This window comes from Mus musculus, chromosome 4 (assembly GCF_000001635.26).
Source record: "Mus musculus strain C57BL/6J chromosome 4, GRCm38.p6 C57BL/6J".
Lineage (NCBI taxonomy): Eukaryota > Metazoa > Chordata > Mammalia > Rodentia > Muridae > Mus > Mus musculus.
The window spans coordinates 147889247-147905135 of NC_000070.6; the positions used below are offsets into that span (position 1 = coordinate 147889247).

Below are 15889 nucleotides of genomic sequence, written 5' to 3' on the forward strand. Positions count from 1 at the left end.
AATAGTATTTTTTTCTAAAGATTCATTAATTTTTTTTCTATGTGCATGTGTGTGTATGGGCGTCCAGAGGCCAGAAAGGAGTGTTCGGTCTCCTGGAGCTGGAGTTACAGGAGGCTGTGAGACACCTGACAGTGCTGGAGACACAACCGAGAAAGAGGAGCCATCTCTCCAGCGCCCTTTCTCTCACTGCATGCATCAGTAAGAACCAGCTTTCTGGGGCTGGAGAGATGGCTCAGAGGTTAAGAGTATCGACTGCTCTTCCAAAGGTCCTGAGTTCAAATCCTAGCAACCACATGGTGGCTCACAACCATCCGTAATGAGATCTGACGCCCTCTTCTGGTGTGTCTGAAGACAGCTACAGTGTACTTAGATATAATAATAAATAAATATTTAAAAAAATATTAAAAAAAAAAAAAGAACCAGCTTTCTGCACTCCCCCTTTAAGCCTATTTCTCAAACATCACCCTGAAGCCTGGTTTATTCTGCAATGATTAATTTCCTATGAATCAAAATGCATCCCTGGCTCCAAGCAGAGCACAGCTGCCTCTCAGGAAATGAGAGTACCCCGGCCGCTGGCTGCTGCGTGAGACTCCCAGAGCACTCGGGAGCCCTCAGGCAAGCCCAAGAAGAGCATGTGTGCTCCCCTCCCTGCTCAGTGCACAGGCCAGCCAGCTCGCTCTGCCTCTCACCCTCAAGCTGGGCCCTTGTTCTTGGTGTCCCACTCTGACCCTCCCAGATATCTCAGAATCCTCCACAAAGTGCCTAAGCGTGGAGCTTGGGTGAGCTGTGACACTGATGTGCTAGCTCTTTCCAGTCACAACTGCACTCACTGCCGCCCAAGGTGCAGAGTGGCCGGCCAGCACCTACCTTGACACTCTTCTTCTCTTCTGAGCCCTCTGTGAGGAGGAAGGCCTCATGGCCATCTGTGCCCCCAACCCGCAGGAAGCAATTGGTGGTATGACCAATCCCAGATGGCAGAACTTTGTCCCAGAGCATGGCATTGATCACGGTGCTCTTCCCATTGCTCGTCCTAGGATGAAACAACAGAGGCCATAAGCAACAATGTCTGGGCTGTCACACTATAGTGCCCAGCTAGGGCTCCAGAGTCTGTTCTCTGCCATGTCAATGGTGCCCAGGCAGCACTGAAAAGAGAGCTGTGTGTTTATTAAAATCATGAAACATCGCTCAGCCTGAACCCGCTATGTTCTCATCACTTCAGACCAGCTTGCAGGGAGCTGGTGCAGCAGGCGGCTGGTATGAGCATGTGACCTGTTTCACAGGCCAGCAGCACTCATTAAGCATCGATGGAGACTGCCTACTTCCAAAGTAAACAGTGCTCCCCACTAAACCACGGTCCCTGCTCCAAGGTCGTCTTTCTGTCCAAATGATCCCATGTCCTTGCTTCCCCACACTGAGCCTGCTTTGTGGCTCATTTCCTATTATGCTCCTCCTCACACATGAAGCCCCACTTCTCAGACCCACCAGTGCCAGGCAAAGGGGAAGCTTCCTTTAGTGTTCTAGCTAGCACAGCCCGTGTCTATGTCCTGCTTCTTGCCAACAGCTCTACTTGCAGACTTGTCCACTCCAAGCTTTAGTGCTAAACTCTCAGTCTTGCTCTGCATGGCAATCCTCAGCAGCACACAGCTTCTGAGCCTCCAGCTTCCATGTGTCCAGTGACACGGGCAGGCACTAGCACGCAGGTGAGGGCCAGGCCACACCTTCCAGGGAGGATGAAGAAACAACAGGCCAGAGAAGCCGAAGACATGCTTGGGATCAGGAGTCATCAGGACTAGGACTTGAGACACAGTGCTCACTACAGTACCACTGCGTGCCAAGCATCTGCCTTATCTAGAGACCTTCAGCCTGGGAGAATTTTAATTTGGTTTTGACACAGGCTGGCTTCAAACTCCACATGGAGGATGACCTTAAGCTCCTAGTCACCCTGCTGTCACCTCCAGAGCACTGGGATTATAGGTGCGTATGCCATCATGCTGGGCCTCGGCTTCGTGCATACCAGGCAAGAGCTTAGCAAACTGAAACATACCTCAGCCTTGGGTACTGTTTTTAGTGCCTGATTCTCCTTATTACATTTAAAATCTTAAAACAAAGGGGAAGTTTCGGCAGTTAAAGAGTCCAAGACTACATCACATAAAGGACTATAACTGACAGAGTGAAAATATCTTTGAAGGGCTGGAGAGATAGATGGCTCAGTGCAGTGTTCTCAACCTTTCAACTGTTGCAGTTCAAGACAGTTCCTCATGTTGTGGGGACCCCAACCATAAAATTATTTTAGTTGCTACTTTATAACTGTAATTTTAGTACTGTTATGAATCGCAATGTAAATATCTGTGTTTTCTGATGGCCTTAGGTGACCCCGTGAAAGGGTCATTCAACCTACCAAGGGGTCAACCACCCACTGCTTCAGTAGTTAGGAGCCTGCACTGCTTTTGCAGAGAACCCAGGGTCAGTCCATGTGGGACAGCTCACAGTTGTCTGGAACTCCAGCTCCCGTGGGATAAATGCCACCGGCCTGTACCGAGACCCATACTTCTTTCTGTGTGTATACTCATAAACACAGTAAAAAATAAATAACCCTCTAAAGAAAACCCACCAGTATATATAAAAGCTCCTACAATGCAACAATAACCAAAAGAACAACCTAATTAAGGACTAGACATTTCTCCTAGATGTGTAAATGGCCAATCAACACACGGAAAGCAGCTCAAACTCATTAACCACATGGGGAGAACAATGGAGGTCCCAGTGCTTAGGCAGTGGCAGGACCACCTGAGCCTGGGAGCTGAAGACCTGTATGGCCCTCATCTCCAACATCAAAAACAAAAATAAATAAAAAGCAAGAACCCCACATTATGCTGTGACTTCCCGCAGAGGCATGGCCACTATGACAACAGAGACCCATGTTGCCAAGGCTGTGCAGGAAGGTACCCAGGTGCAGCTCCTGGAGAAAACAGCAGTGGGACCCAGGAAGCTGCAGAGCAGGACAGCATTCTCCAATTCTCCACCAACCCCACTTCTAAGTGCACATCCAAAAGAATCAGAAGCAAGAACCAGAAAGGACATCTACACACTACACAGTGACATTAGCAACTCAAACGTTCATGGAGAGGAACAAATAAAATGTCAAATGCACATGCAATCAAACAGTCAGCCTTACGAAGGAAGGAGCTGGGCTGGGAGATCCCCAGAGCCCGAGTAGGAGCCAGGGAGGTGTGGCGGCCACCTGCTCAGCTCTCCAATCCCAGGGGCAACCTGGCTACCTAGACAAGCTAGAACTAGCCAGCTCCAGTTTCAGGGAGAACCTGCCTCAATAAAGTAGAGAGCAACTGAGGAAGATACACAACATCAACAATCACCAGTCCATATGTACACACACACATACACACACACACACAACATCAACAATCACCAGTCCATATGTATACACACACACACACACACACACACACAAACATCAACAATCGCCAGTCCATATGTACACACACACACACACACACACACACACACACACACACACACGGAGAACAAGTTCTGACACAAGTTACACCATGGACCACCAACTGTGAGGACTCTATGCTGAGGCAAGTCCATAACAGAATGAGAAATACTGCTGGATGCAGTAACAAACGCCTTTAATCCTAGCTCTCAGGAGAGAGAGGTAGGAGGGTCTCTGTGTGTTAGAGACCAACCTAGTTTACATAGCTGGGTTACATAGACAGAGTCTCAATCAATCAACCTCCAGAAAATACTGTATGATTCCACGTACGTGGTGTCTAGAACAGTAAATTCTTCATCAATTTTAGGTATCCTGGTGATGGATTAAGTCTAATCAAATCCCAACACTCAGGGGGCTGAGGCGAGATGGCCACAGCAGCTGGTCTGAGGCCAGAATAAAAGCTGCCAAGGGCTGAGGTGAGTGGGGATCAGAAAGTCACCACTTACTGAGAACCATTTCCGTTCCACAAGAGGAAAGGCTCTGGGACAAGCTGCACAGCAGGCACGCATCAACATGGGACACACAGCTTCTAAGGACTCAGCCAAGGCTCAGCCCAGTAACAGACACAGAGGTGAGAGGTCCTGGGCTCCGTCTCTAGCAACTTCCATGAAGATTTTTATGTTAAGAATCACAATTAAAGGGCTGGTGAGATGGCTCAGTGATTAAGAGCACCAACTGCTCTTCCGAAGGTCCTGAGTTCAAATCCCAGCAACCACATGGTGGCTCACAACCATCCGTAACAAGATCTGACGCCCTCTTCTGGAGTGTCTGAAGTCAGCTACAGTGTACTCACATATAATAAAAATAAAATAAATAAATCTTAAAAAAAAAATCACAATTAAAAATAAAAGATCTTTCCACCATCTTGGCGCCTGCGGAGGCCTGCTGAGAACAGGACTTCTAAAAGCTAGTCTGTCTAGAAGGCTGTGGTGTAAGGCCATCTTTGCTGGCTACAAGTGAGATCTCCGGAACCAAAGACAGTACAGGGCTCTTCTTAAAATTGAAGGCGATTATGCCCGAGATGAAACAGAGTTCTACTTAATCAAAACATAAAGCAAAAAAACAAAAAAACACAATACAGTGTCTCCTGGAGGCAAACCAAACAAACCCAGTGATCTGGGGAAAAGTAACTCGGGCCACGGAAACAGTGGTGTGGCTCACGCCAGATTCCCAAGCGACCTTCCACCGGACACAGAATGAATCCGTGTGACACTGTACCCATCCCGGATTTAAACTAATGGAGAGTAAACAAGTGAAAGTAGATGTGTGCTCCTGTATAAATCAATCAATCAATCAATCAATCAATCAATCAATCAATCAATCAGTGGGTAAAAACAGTTGCTGCCAATCCAGACAACTCGAGTTGATCCCAGACACAGACAGAGGAGAGAACTGACTCTCATAAGTGTTTTGACCTTCATATATCTCCCACAAATAAATAAAAATGTAATTTTAAAAAAAAAGAAAAAAAGAAGCCGGGCATGGTGGTGCACACCTTTAATCCCAGCACTTGGGAGGCAGAGGCAGGCGGATTTCTGAGCTGGAGGCCAGCCTGGTCTACAAAGTGAGTTCCAGGACAACCAGGGTTACAGAGAAACCATGTTTCCAAAACAAACAAACAAACAAACAAACAAAAAAATCAATAAAAAATAAATCCCTTTAAAAAAAAATCAGTCAAAAGAAGCACATGAACTCAGGTGTGCCACTGCTCCCAGCAGAGGGCCCCTGCCTCACCTGTGTCTCTCCCCACCCCAACCCCCACGCCAGGAAAAGAAAAGCAGAGAGGGTTTCAAAGTACTCACCGGCCAAAAAAAGCCACCTTCATGTGCCGCCTGGCCAGCACTTCGCTGATACCCCTGACCTTGGACAGGTACCCTTTGACGTCCAGGACCTGCTCTTCCGTGGTAACCGGGTCCAGTTCTGTGTTCCTGTGGGTGTCTGGAGAGAGGATGACAGTGGGTCAGTGTGTGGCCAGAGGAGCGCCAGACTGACAGTCTCCATCTCCCACACAAGACCACCTCTGTTGACTCCCTGCTCTGACATAAGGTGGAACACCCACCCAGACTCCATACAGTGGTCCCACTGTGAGGTGGCTGTGAACAGACTAAAAAGCAAGACTGACAGGGCTCCCCCATGCTGCATCTTCTCTCAAAAGAATTGCAACTTCCCAAGGTGTTAATAAAAAAACGTTCAAATGCCAAGTGCTGGGTGAACCTGAACACTGACTCTTCAGTACTTTAAAAAAAAATTTTATTTATGGCACACTGGAAGAGAGCATCAGATCCAACTACAGATGATGATGAGCTGGGAACTGAACTTATGGACTCTGCAAGAGCAGCCAGCGCTCTTAACCACTGAGCCATCTCTCCAGTCCCCAATACTTTTTCTTTAAAAGAAAAAAAAATTCATTTTGTGTGTGTGTGTGTGTACACGACAGAGGGGTTTGGTGTACCACAGTACGTGTGAGATCAGTCAGAGGACAACTTTTCGAGTCAGCTCTCTCCTCCTGTCTTTCCCCTGGGTTCCATGAATCTAATTCAAGTCTCAAGATTTGCTCAGTAAGTGTGCTTGCCTGCCAAGCCATCTCAACAGCCTTATTTTTTCTCTTTTTAGGTTTTATGTATGTATGTATGTATGTATGTATGTATGTATGTATGTATGTATGTATGTATGTATGTGTTTGTCTGTTTATGTTTATCAGTGTTTTATCTTCACGTGTATATGTGTACACATCTATACCTGGTGCCCTTCAAGGTCAGGCAAAGGCATCAGATTCCCTGGAACCAGGGTATGATGGTTGTGATCCACCATCTGGGTGCTGGGAACCAAACCAGAATACAAAGCAGCTAGTATTCCTAACCCCTGAGCCATCTCTTCTACCCCATCAGTCACAGTATTTCTTGGTAAATGTTTACAAAGCGCTCACATGCCAGGCACTGTTATGGCCAGTTTTGATTTGTTTATTTATTTATTTAGTGTGTGGCATGCATGTGTCACAATATAGACAACTTAAGGAATCAATTCTCTTCTTCTGCCATGTAGGTCCCAGGGACTGATTCTGGGTTGTCAAGCATGGAGGAGTCAAATGTCTTTACTGAGCCATCCTGCCATCCCTCTAGTCAGTTTTCAAACATGGTCTCATTTGAGCTTTCTCATGTACACGATACACAATTTGAATCATGCAGCTTGGCTCTAGAGTATAGGCCTTCCCACTCCATGTCACACTGACAGGTCCTTCCTGACCTGGCCCAGACCCAGCTGGCCCTCTCTGACATTCAGCTTCCTGTCAGCCCCCACACCTTTCCCCAAACTCACAAGCCTCCTGCCCTCTGGGCTCTACTTGCTGCTGCCCTCCCCAACTCACCTCTCTTCTGAGAAGCAGACACTCTGCTGTGGAATAGTGTGGTCTCAGGTCTAGCTCACACAGCACAGGCCCAGGAAGCTGTCCCTGGCTGCACTGCGACCTGAGCAGGTCCCTGTCTGGGCACTCACTCTGACCTAACTAGCCAGTCCACCTTTATCCGCTGTGCGATTGCTAGACCAGCAGGTGCAGCATCACTGGCTGAGTGAAGGGATGCTTAGATGACCCTGTTGCCTTTCTCCAGTGCCCTTGACAGGCAGATAGGTTAAAAACAAATCACTATACAAGATGGGACTAAGATCTGCCTCACTCTTCCACCAGCCAAGTGCTTCAATTATCTGGCATGCAGATGTCTTCAGTTATCTGGCATGCAGGTCCCAGTCCCAAGAACACTCCCCCAAAGCATCTGGAGTATGACAAGTGGCATGTCATAGACTACCTAGTGAGTTTCACTCTAGTTAGTACCATGAAAGGAAGTGACCCAGCTAACATGCACCCCACCCCCACCCCATCCCCATGGCCCAGATGCATCAACATTCCTCCCTTATATGGGCACATGGGCATGACCTTTGCAATGCCCCAGAGAAGGAAGCTGGCTCTCAGGCACATGGCTCCACTGAACAAGTGCCTACAGGCTGAGCAGCCCTCGTTATTAGCCTGGGTAGGAAGGAAACATCCTTCCCAGGACCACAAAGATCCCCAGCAGCTCAAAACACTCAGCCTATTTCCTTCCATGTGGCCAATAAACAAGGGCCTCATATTTTCACAAAGAGACACATCAAAGAACCATGACAGGACACCTTCCTGAAACACCTGCTTGTCCACAACGTCACGTGAGTGAATGGCTCAGGGCAGAGGAAGGCCGGGCTCTGGGAAGGCAGAGCAGAGCTACTGCTCAATAAACACGCTGTGATCTACAATCAGCTCAACCTCAATCGGACTGTAAGATTCAGGTTCAAACCTGTCTACTGAGGAGACATTATTTTCTCCTTAAGTCCCATGCACAGGGCAAGGCACAGGTAGGTTAACAAAACTGGACACTGTCCTTTTCTTTAACGGGATCGGCCTCACGTCCTGGCTTGCCCATGTGAGACAATGAGCCCGCTGGAGAGATGGTCAACCTCTGCGGCACCACCTCTGGGTCTGTCAAGGTCTGCAGAAAAGCCGGAAAAGTCTGAGTCTCATAGGAACCTCTCTCCCACACACAAGAAAACCACGGACAGAGAAGACAAAGCACATGGGTCTCCACAGACAAGCTCCAGATCTATCTGTGGCCAGGCCACCCTTCTAGAGGGAGCTGGAGACAGCTAGTCGCTGGAGCTGCTCTCAGACAGAAAGGGGCTCTAGGAAGCAGTCCTCACTGACAAGAGGCTGTGCTCAAAATTAGTAACTGGAGAAAAGGCAGCGCCATGAGTTTGCTACTGGCACTTCTATTGCCAATCTAAAAATACCAACCAGGGCACCCTGTCCAGAATAATCAACACCCAACAGTGCCTGATGCTATGGCAGCCAGAACTGGGCCAAATATAACTCATGGGCTGTGCCATTAGAGAGAGACATCAGGGCAAAGCTAGTTCAGACGCTCTGACACTCAGGTGTCAAGTAAGTCCCAAACCTTAGTCTACCTGCCTTTAGGGTTCCGTTTTTGATTGATTTTTGGAGACAAGTTTTCACAAAGTCCAAGCTGGCCTCAAACTCACTAGCAGCGAAGACCTCCGACTCTTGCTCCCCCTCTACAGTCTCCCAAATGTTGGGGATACAGGCATCCACCACACCTATGCTTGTGCTGGAGATGGAGCACAGACTTTGTGTCAGCCAGGCTTCACCCACTGAGACAATCACCACACCACACATCCCACCTGCTTTCCTAAAATTTTGACAGGGATAAGATTCACTTACCCTTGTTGGCACACACCTTTAGTTCCAGCACTTGGGAGGCAGGGGCAGGCAGATTTCTGAGATCAGCCCTGTCTACAGAGTGAGTTCTAGTTCAGCCAGGGTTACACAGAAACCTGTCTCAGTCTAAGTGTGGTGGTGCATGCCAAGGCCTAGCGCTTGGGAGGCAGAGGTAGGTGGATCTCTTCTGAGTTCAAGGCCAGCCTGGTCTACACATTCCAGAATAGCCAAGGTTACACAGAGAAACCCTGTCTCAAACAAACAAACAAACAAACAAACAAACAAAGAAAATCTTCAAATAAAACATAGGAATTCCTTACTTAATATTAATAGTTTGAGCCTAAGGTTCCTGGTACTCAGAATCCACAGGGATCCAGGCAGAGCACAGTTGAGGGCAATGACACAGTTAGGCATGAGTGGCCTGCCTAAGCAGGGGCCCAGCTCACCTTCAAGGAAGCTGGCGCTCTCTTGGATGTAGGCCCCCAGCTGCTCAAAGATTCCATTGATCTTTTTCTTGGCAGTGACAAAGTGCTTGAGAGGGGAAGCATTCACTTCAGCCATGTGTCGCTTATCCTTCTTGACGGTGACGATGGAGTTGCATCGAGAAAAGAGCAGGGACATCTCGCTGCAAGGGAACCAAGACTATGTGAGCACAGGCACACTAAGTGTTCGGCCATGCTGCTGGGCACAGATGGGGGACGAGAACTGGGACCACCAAGAATATGGGGAGCTCCCAACTCACTCAAGAGAGACAAGGTCCCAACATCATAAATAGGAAGGGAGTTCTCAGCACACCTGGGCCCATCTCCATGTCACACTGTGTGGATTCACAAATGTCTGGTTGCAGAGCCCTGAGATCTATGCTAGCTATCCCTGCCTTGCCTATTCAACACTGTCCAGTACCTCAGAGAGAAGGGAGAAATCTTGGATCTCAAAATCACACACACACAGCTCCTCAGGAGGAGAAGTAGTAGAAAAGACAGGTAGACCTATCTCCTGACACCATCAATGGAGAACACCAGACAGTAAGAGCAAAGAACATTCAAGGTCAGGGTTGCCACCCCCTTCTATGACCACTGCAGTCCAGGAACACTGTGGTCCTCATTCCTAATGGCCTTACTGAGTCTGTTTGCTTAAGGAGTAGAGACACAGAAAAGTGATCCTCAAGTGAGACAGACATGTACTGAGGCAAGCATGGAAACACATGCCTGAGATCCCAGCACTTGGGAGATGAAGACAACAGATCAGGAGTTCAAGTCCAGCTGAGACTACAGAGTGAGTTTAACGTCAGTCTGGGCTACGTGAGATCCAGTCTCAAATGAAAAAATAAAGGACTGCAGCAAAAGGCTCTCAGTTCCTCCTGTGATAGTTATGGCAGAAGCCTAATTGGACAGGAAAGGAAAGGCCCTATACTGTTTTGGGATGACACCAGACATTTAATTTCTGTTAGTCTATCTCGTGTGTCCTTTTCTCAATCTCTCACGTCTTCATAGAAGCCATGACACTTAACTCCAAAGTCCTAGAGATCTTTGGTCAAAAGTCAAAACATATGCCACAGTGTCTCCCGGGTGTAGCTAGCCCCCAACCACTCAGAGACTATTCCCCCAGCAGAGCCTGCAGAGCCTGGGACATGAAAAGAGAACAGCCCTTCCAGGCTGAGGGGAACAGGAAACGATGTGGGTCTGGTCCTGTCACTTTGCAGAGCTACCCTAACCATGGTACCATCAAGCCTCTCGGCACTGTTCATGAATAAGAACACAAGATAACCCAACTATAACCCAAAAGCTGCAGCACAAGGTGAAAACTTTCCTGAAGAAAAGCACAAGTCGAGTGCTAAATCTGGGCCTTTGAGAAAAGCCATTGACAAGGTAAGGAGAAAGGCAGGTCCAGACATGGAGACGAACCTGTGTTGCTCAAATCAGTAAACTCTTTTGTAGTGTTACAGACTCTGCAGGAGCCAGGGAAGGAAATGAGCACAGTGGGTTTCCACCTTCCCCTTCTTTCTCCAGGGGGCGGGGGGCAGTAATAAAACATGATTTAATGGAGGTCTTGATCTTCTGATCCACCTGCTCTATCTCCCAAGTGCTACAAGCATGGGCTTGGCCACCATAGTCAGCATCTGAGATGAGTTTTCTCAACTAGGAAAGAAAATAGAGCTCTGAGAATGGGCACTGAACACAGCAAAGGGAGAGTGCCCTGAAGTCAGAGGGTAGGGCAGGCAGAGGAGAACAGGGAAGGGAGGAGAGAGAGTAGGATATGGTGAGGTTGTATAGGTCAAAGACTTTAAAATCAACAGCACAAAGTGAGAGTCCCTGTGTTCTTCCTGCAGCAATCCAAGCCAGTCATTTCACTTTGGAATCCTGGTTTCTTTATATTCAACAAGTAAGATATGGTGTAGGTTGTAAGATGACTAGACATGATGGCACAAGCAAAATGCTCAGCAGTCAGGGCTCAAAGGTAGTAGCAGCTCACAGTCCCAACTGTAATAAACTACAGCCAGATCACAAGACTCTCCTCATGACCATCCAGCAACCAAGCCTAGGACGCTGGGAAGCAATGTTGGTTAGTAACCCTACTAACATCCTGCATGCCTTACACCTGCTACCATGGAAACAGAATAAACAGGTCAGCTGGAGGAGATAAGTAGTACCCAGCCCACAAGTGACTTGGTAGAAGGAAAAAGGTCACTGATAGGTGCTGAGCATAGAGAAATGGGCGCTCCCAAGACGCTGGACGCTGTCTGCAAGCCCAAGGGTACAAACCAAGAGGTGTCAGCGTTCAGTACATGCGAGACTCAAGGGCATGCACACGAGTAAAAGCCAAGTAAGTGGTTGTTAAGTGCCTGCTGGGTGTTCAGTTGGCCAGAAGCTGCCCTGATCTCGAGTCTGCAGCCCCAAGTCCTAGCCCTACAGATACCTCCCACAGCAGCTGTGGGCTCCACTCTCTCTGGCTCTGTTAATTCCCAGGCAGAGTCTGCACTTGACCCTGCTTTCTGCCTAGAAACACACTCCTTTTCTATCCACTGTGCACGCTCTTCCCATCCTCCTAACTCAGAAGTCCCCCACCCACAGAGGACAGCCACACAGCCTAGATGCTGAGCTTCCGAAAGCCAGTTTTGAGAGCATAATACCCTCCTCATTTCCACCTTCCCCAGCCACAGCTGTGACGGGGACAGCCTGCTTAGTGAACACCCCCACCCCCAAGAAAACAATCTAAAACCTTCCATCCTTAAATACCCAAATCCAATTTTTCCTGAAAAGCAGTTTCCAAGTAAGTATTTGGAGCTCAGCCAGTAAACAGAGATGAAAGAATGTTTCAGATCATGAAATTTAATCCTTCCAAACAGCAAACTGCACAAAGGTACCAAATGTGCAAAATACATGCATAAAAGCCCCCAAAGAGGGCTGGTGAGATGGCTCAGTGGGTAAGAGCACCCGACTGCTCTTCTGAAGGTCAGGAGTTCAAATCCCAGCAACCACATGGTGGCTCACAACCATCCGTAACGAGATCTGACTCCCTCTTCTGGAGTGTCTGAGGACAGCTACAGTGTACTTACATATAATAAATAAATAAATCTTTAAAAAAAAAAAAAGCCCCCAAAGAGCCCTTACTATCTGGGGTTTTGCCTGCCAGTTCTCTTCCCCACAGGGTGGTGGGAGGAGGCTGACTTCCTGCTCCTCTTCTGGAAAGCCCTAATCAGAGGGCCCAGCTCCAATATCAGTTAGTTACAATAAATGGCATATTCTGAGGGGGTTTTTTTGACACCCTCAAAGTGCTCCCAGTTTTTTGTTTGTTTGTTTGTTTTTTGAGACAGGATTTCTCTGTATAGCCCTGGCTGTCCTGCAACTCACTTTGTAGACCAGGCTGGCCTCGAACTCAGAAATCCGCCTGCCTCTGCCTCCCGAGTGCTGGGATTAAAGGCGTGCGCCACCAAGCAGCATTTCCCAAAGAGTAATCCCTAGAACTCTAGCTGTACCCAATGGTCCATGCGAAAAAAGTTCCTGTGGACATCAGTATGCAAAATACTATATAAAAAATCACTTCTGTGCACACGACTGTGGCAGAGACCTGGGAAGAAAGGAAGACTTAAACATAGTGTCACTGCAACTGCTCTGCATCCAGCTAGTTGTTCAATGAGGACACTTCTTAGGTGGGCCTGATGGGGCACTACTGTATTCCTAGCACTTAGGAGATGGAGGCAGGAGAGTCACTAGTTCAAGGCTGGGTTGCTGCTACCACATCCAACAACCTAAATCCAGTTCTCTGAAACCACATGGTAGAGAGAACAAATTCCCACAAGTTGTGTGACCTCCACATGTGCACTGTGACACACGCACGCACGCACGCACACACAAAATAAATCTGGAAAAAAAAACAAAAAACAAGAAAACAGAGCTTAAGGCCATCCTCAGTTAACCAGGGAGTTCAAGGCCAGCAGGGGTTTCATGTGACCCTGCCTGTCTCAAAAGAGAGGGAACAAGGACTGAGAAGAGACTTCTAACAGGCTTTAAAATTCTAAGGATCAGCCCAGCAGTGGCGGTGCATGCCTTTAATCCCAGTGCGTGAGAGGCAGAAGCAATCAAATCTCTGAGTTCAACCCAGTGAGTTCCAAGACAGCCAGGGATATAGAGAAACCCTGTCTGAAAAAGCCAAAAAATAAAGAGATAAAATTCTAAGGGTCGCAGTTTAGGGAAGTTGCAGGAACACCATAACAGCATTATAAACTTAAGATCAGAAACAAACACAACCCTGAACAAAGACCCAGTACAGCCCTCGAAGCCCATCAGGAGCTTTGCGTTGACCCAGGCTATTAGTGGAGGAGTATTAGGTGTTTGCACAGCAGTAGCAAAAATCAGTGCAAGGTGCCTGGATCTCAGGTGTGGCTCCCTGAATCCACACCACCTCCTTACCCAGTTTATATGCAGCAACTCCTAGCAGAGAAAACAAAACGGGTCCAGAGATCGTCTGTTGTACAACTGGAACAGAGGAGAAGCTGAGAAATTGAAACGAAAGAGTACAGAGGGTAAAGGGCACAGCAGACTCTTGGAGCCATGATAAGAATCCAACCCCTGCCAAGCAGAGACGGAAAGGAGCCAGCACAGGGACAAACAAACAAGGAGGAGAGGGACAGATCCTGGCCATGCTTTGAACTGTCAACCAGTGAAATCCCCGTGGAAGCAGAAAGGAGATACAGCAGCTCCTTCCGACACAAGTTGGAAGCCACGAGCTCTGTGCTCCAGGATCCACTCCGAGAGACTCGCCAGCCGAGAGCCAGCAGAACACACCCTTTTGCTCTTCATCTAGATCCATGGTGGCCAAACCACAGCTCTCACTTACTTTCTAGCTGGTAAGAGACCTTCACAGGTTGGGCATCGTGGACATGGCTGGAGTCAGAAAGATGAAAAGGACTCGAGGTCTCCTCTGTGCTGATTCAGGTCCAGGTTGGCCCCTGATGGTGTTGACTCCACCTGTCCAAGCTTCTGGAAAGGAAAAAGGCAGAGGTCACTGGGCCACCAGGAAAGAAAATGCAAAATATGTTTAATCAGGTGTTAAAGCCAAACTAACTCATCCCTGAGGGAAGCTTACTCATTGCGGTGTTGAGGAAGCAGGTGAGGAAGTGTGTGTGTGGAGGGGGAGGAGACAATAACAATGACAATGAGACAAACACATTAGCCGTGTGCTAATATATTAAGCCATGTGCTAATGCAAGGCACCAAAGAGGTCCTCGCTAAGACACAGCCAGAGAGAGAAGGGAGCTGAATCAGGCCAAGGCCTGGCCTTCAGGACTGGGGAACTGCCAACTAGAAGTGGAAGGGGAGTGGAGAGGAGAGGAAGAAAAATAGACCTGACAAAGGCCAGAGTATCCCTGCTACTGTAAAGTCTCTCCTTCCATTCTCAAGTCTATGGAGCAAACTTGGTCTCTACAGTACTAGGAAGATGTATAGAGCCAAGCAGCCAAGCTAGACACCAAACTACACTAGCTGTGACTCCAAAGCTCACTTGTGTTTTCCTACCTAAGACAAAAAGGGGACAATCAAGAGTCCTTTTCTGACGAAGGGAGAGATGATTGGCAAAGCTAGAAAACAGGATAGAAAAGTACTACAAGAGATGGAGGCCAGTAGTGTTGCCTTTCTCCTTCCAAACAGCTATCTTTTTCAGTATTCACTGTGGCCTTTCAATGTGTTAGGTGCTAGGGTCAGGGACGGATTAAGAATAGCTCCAACCCTCAGAGTCTTAACGGTGCAATGAAAAGGCATATAAGTAAAAAGACTTCCACCGTAAGTGGGGTACAGTGAACCGGGTGCTGAAAAAAAAAAAATGCTGGCAAAAAAAGAAAAGTACTGGATGAAAACCGGGAATGGGTCAGGGACCTTGAATGGAGATCACAGGGCTGAGACATCAGGGTGTGGGGAGCTGCGAGGAGGAGCCCACCTCCCAGCCTTCAGTCCGGTGGCCCGCCCCCTCCTCAGAGCCGAGCAGGGCTTGACGGCGAGGCCGCAGCAGGGGAAACGCCCGTGTGACCCGAGCCTGAGCCCGAGGCCCAGAGGCCCCAGAGGCCCAGCGTCCTAAGCCGGGTGGCTCAGGACTCTCCCGGCCCGGGCCTGCCGGTTCCACCACCCCGGCGCGCTCGCCCTCTCACCTTCACCTTCCCGGCCTCGCGGCGGCCATCACACCCAACACGTCACTAGCCGGCGCCACACCGAGAGAAGCGGGAGGGGAGGGGGCTGCGCTCGTCACTCGCCCCGCTGCAGCCCGGACGAGCCGATGGCCTCTGAACGCTGTCACCTCAACCTTACCACTCCTATACCACAGTGTCTAGGAACTCCGCGCTCCAAAAGGAGCCCCCGCGTGCCTGGTAACCGTCCCGTGTCTCGTGCAGATGACGTAAGCTGTAGGGTGGGGCTCCCAGCGCGTCATGGGAGTTGTAGTTTGGATCAGCGTCCGTCAGGGTGGGGTAGGGCGGAGCCTCGAGCTGTCAAGCAGGGGTTGGAGGGGTGGGAGAACGGGACGGGGGTTGGGGGAGGGGAGAGGGTGGACGGCGGGGAGGGGAGCGGGCAGGACACGACAAGGGTACCGATTAGAGGTTTGCGTGCGCCTTTTTTGTTGTTGCGCCTTTT

General features: G+C 48.9%; 1 protein-coding gene across 9 annotated transcripts in view; it reads right to left on the minus strand.

The window, feature by feature from the left end:
• The window catches only part of Mfn2 (mitofusin 2), a 31324-nt gene extending 15661 nt beyond the window's left edge, over window positions 1-15663 (minus strand). The window contains exons 1-6 of one of the 9 annotated variants that reach the window (NM_001285921.1): window positions 15412-15663; window positions 14109-14251; window positions 13682-13747; window positions 9218-9396; window positions 5317-5452; window positions 868-1030 (exon numbers count right to left, since the gene is read on the minus strand). In NM_001285921.1, coding sequence (NP_001272850.1) covers window positions 868-1030; window positions 5317-5452; window positions 9218-9392 — 474 coding nt within the window. In that variant the 5' untranslated portion in view covers window positions 9393-9396; window positions 13682-13747; window positions 14109-14251; window positions 15412-15663. Of the gene's footprint in view, window positions 1-867; window positions 1031-5316; window positions 5453-9217; window positions 9397-13681; window positions 13765-14108; window positions 14252-14357 lie in introns of all 9 variants that reach the window. The other 8 variants (NM_001285920.1, NM_001285922.1, NM_133201.3 and 5 more) reach the window with 8 other exon arrangements.
• Window positions 15664-15889: the final 226 nt, after the last annotated feature.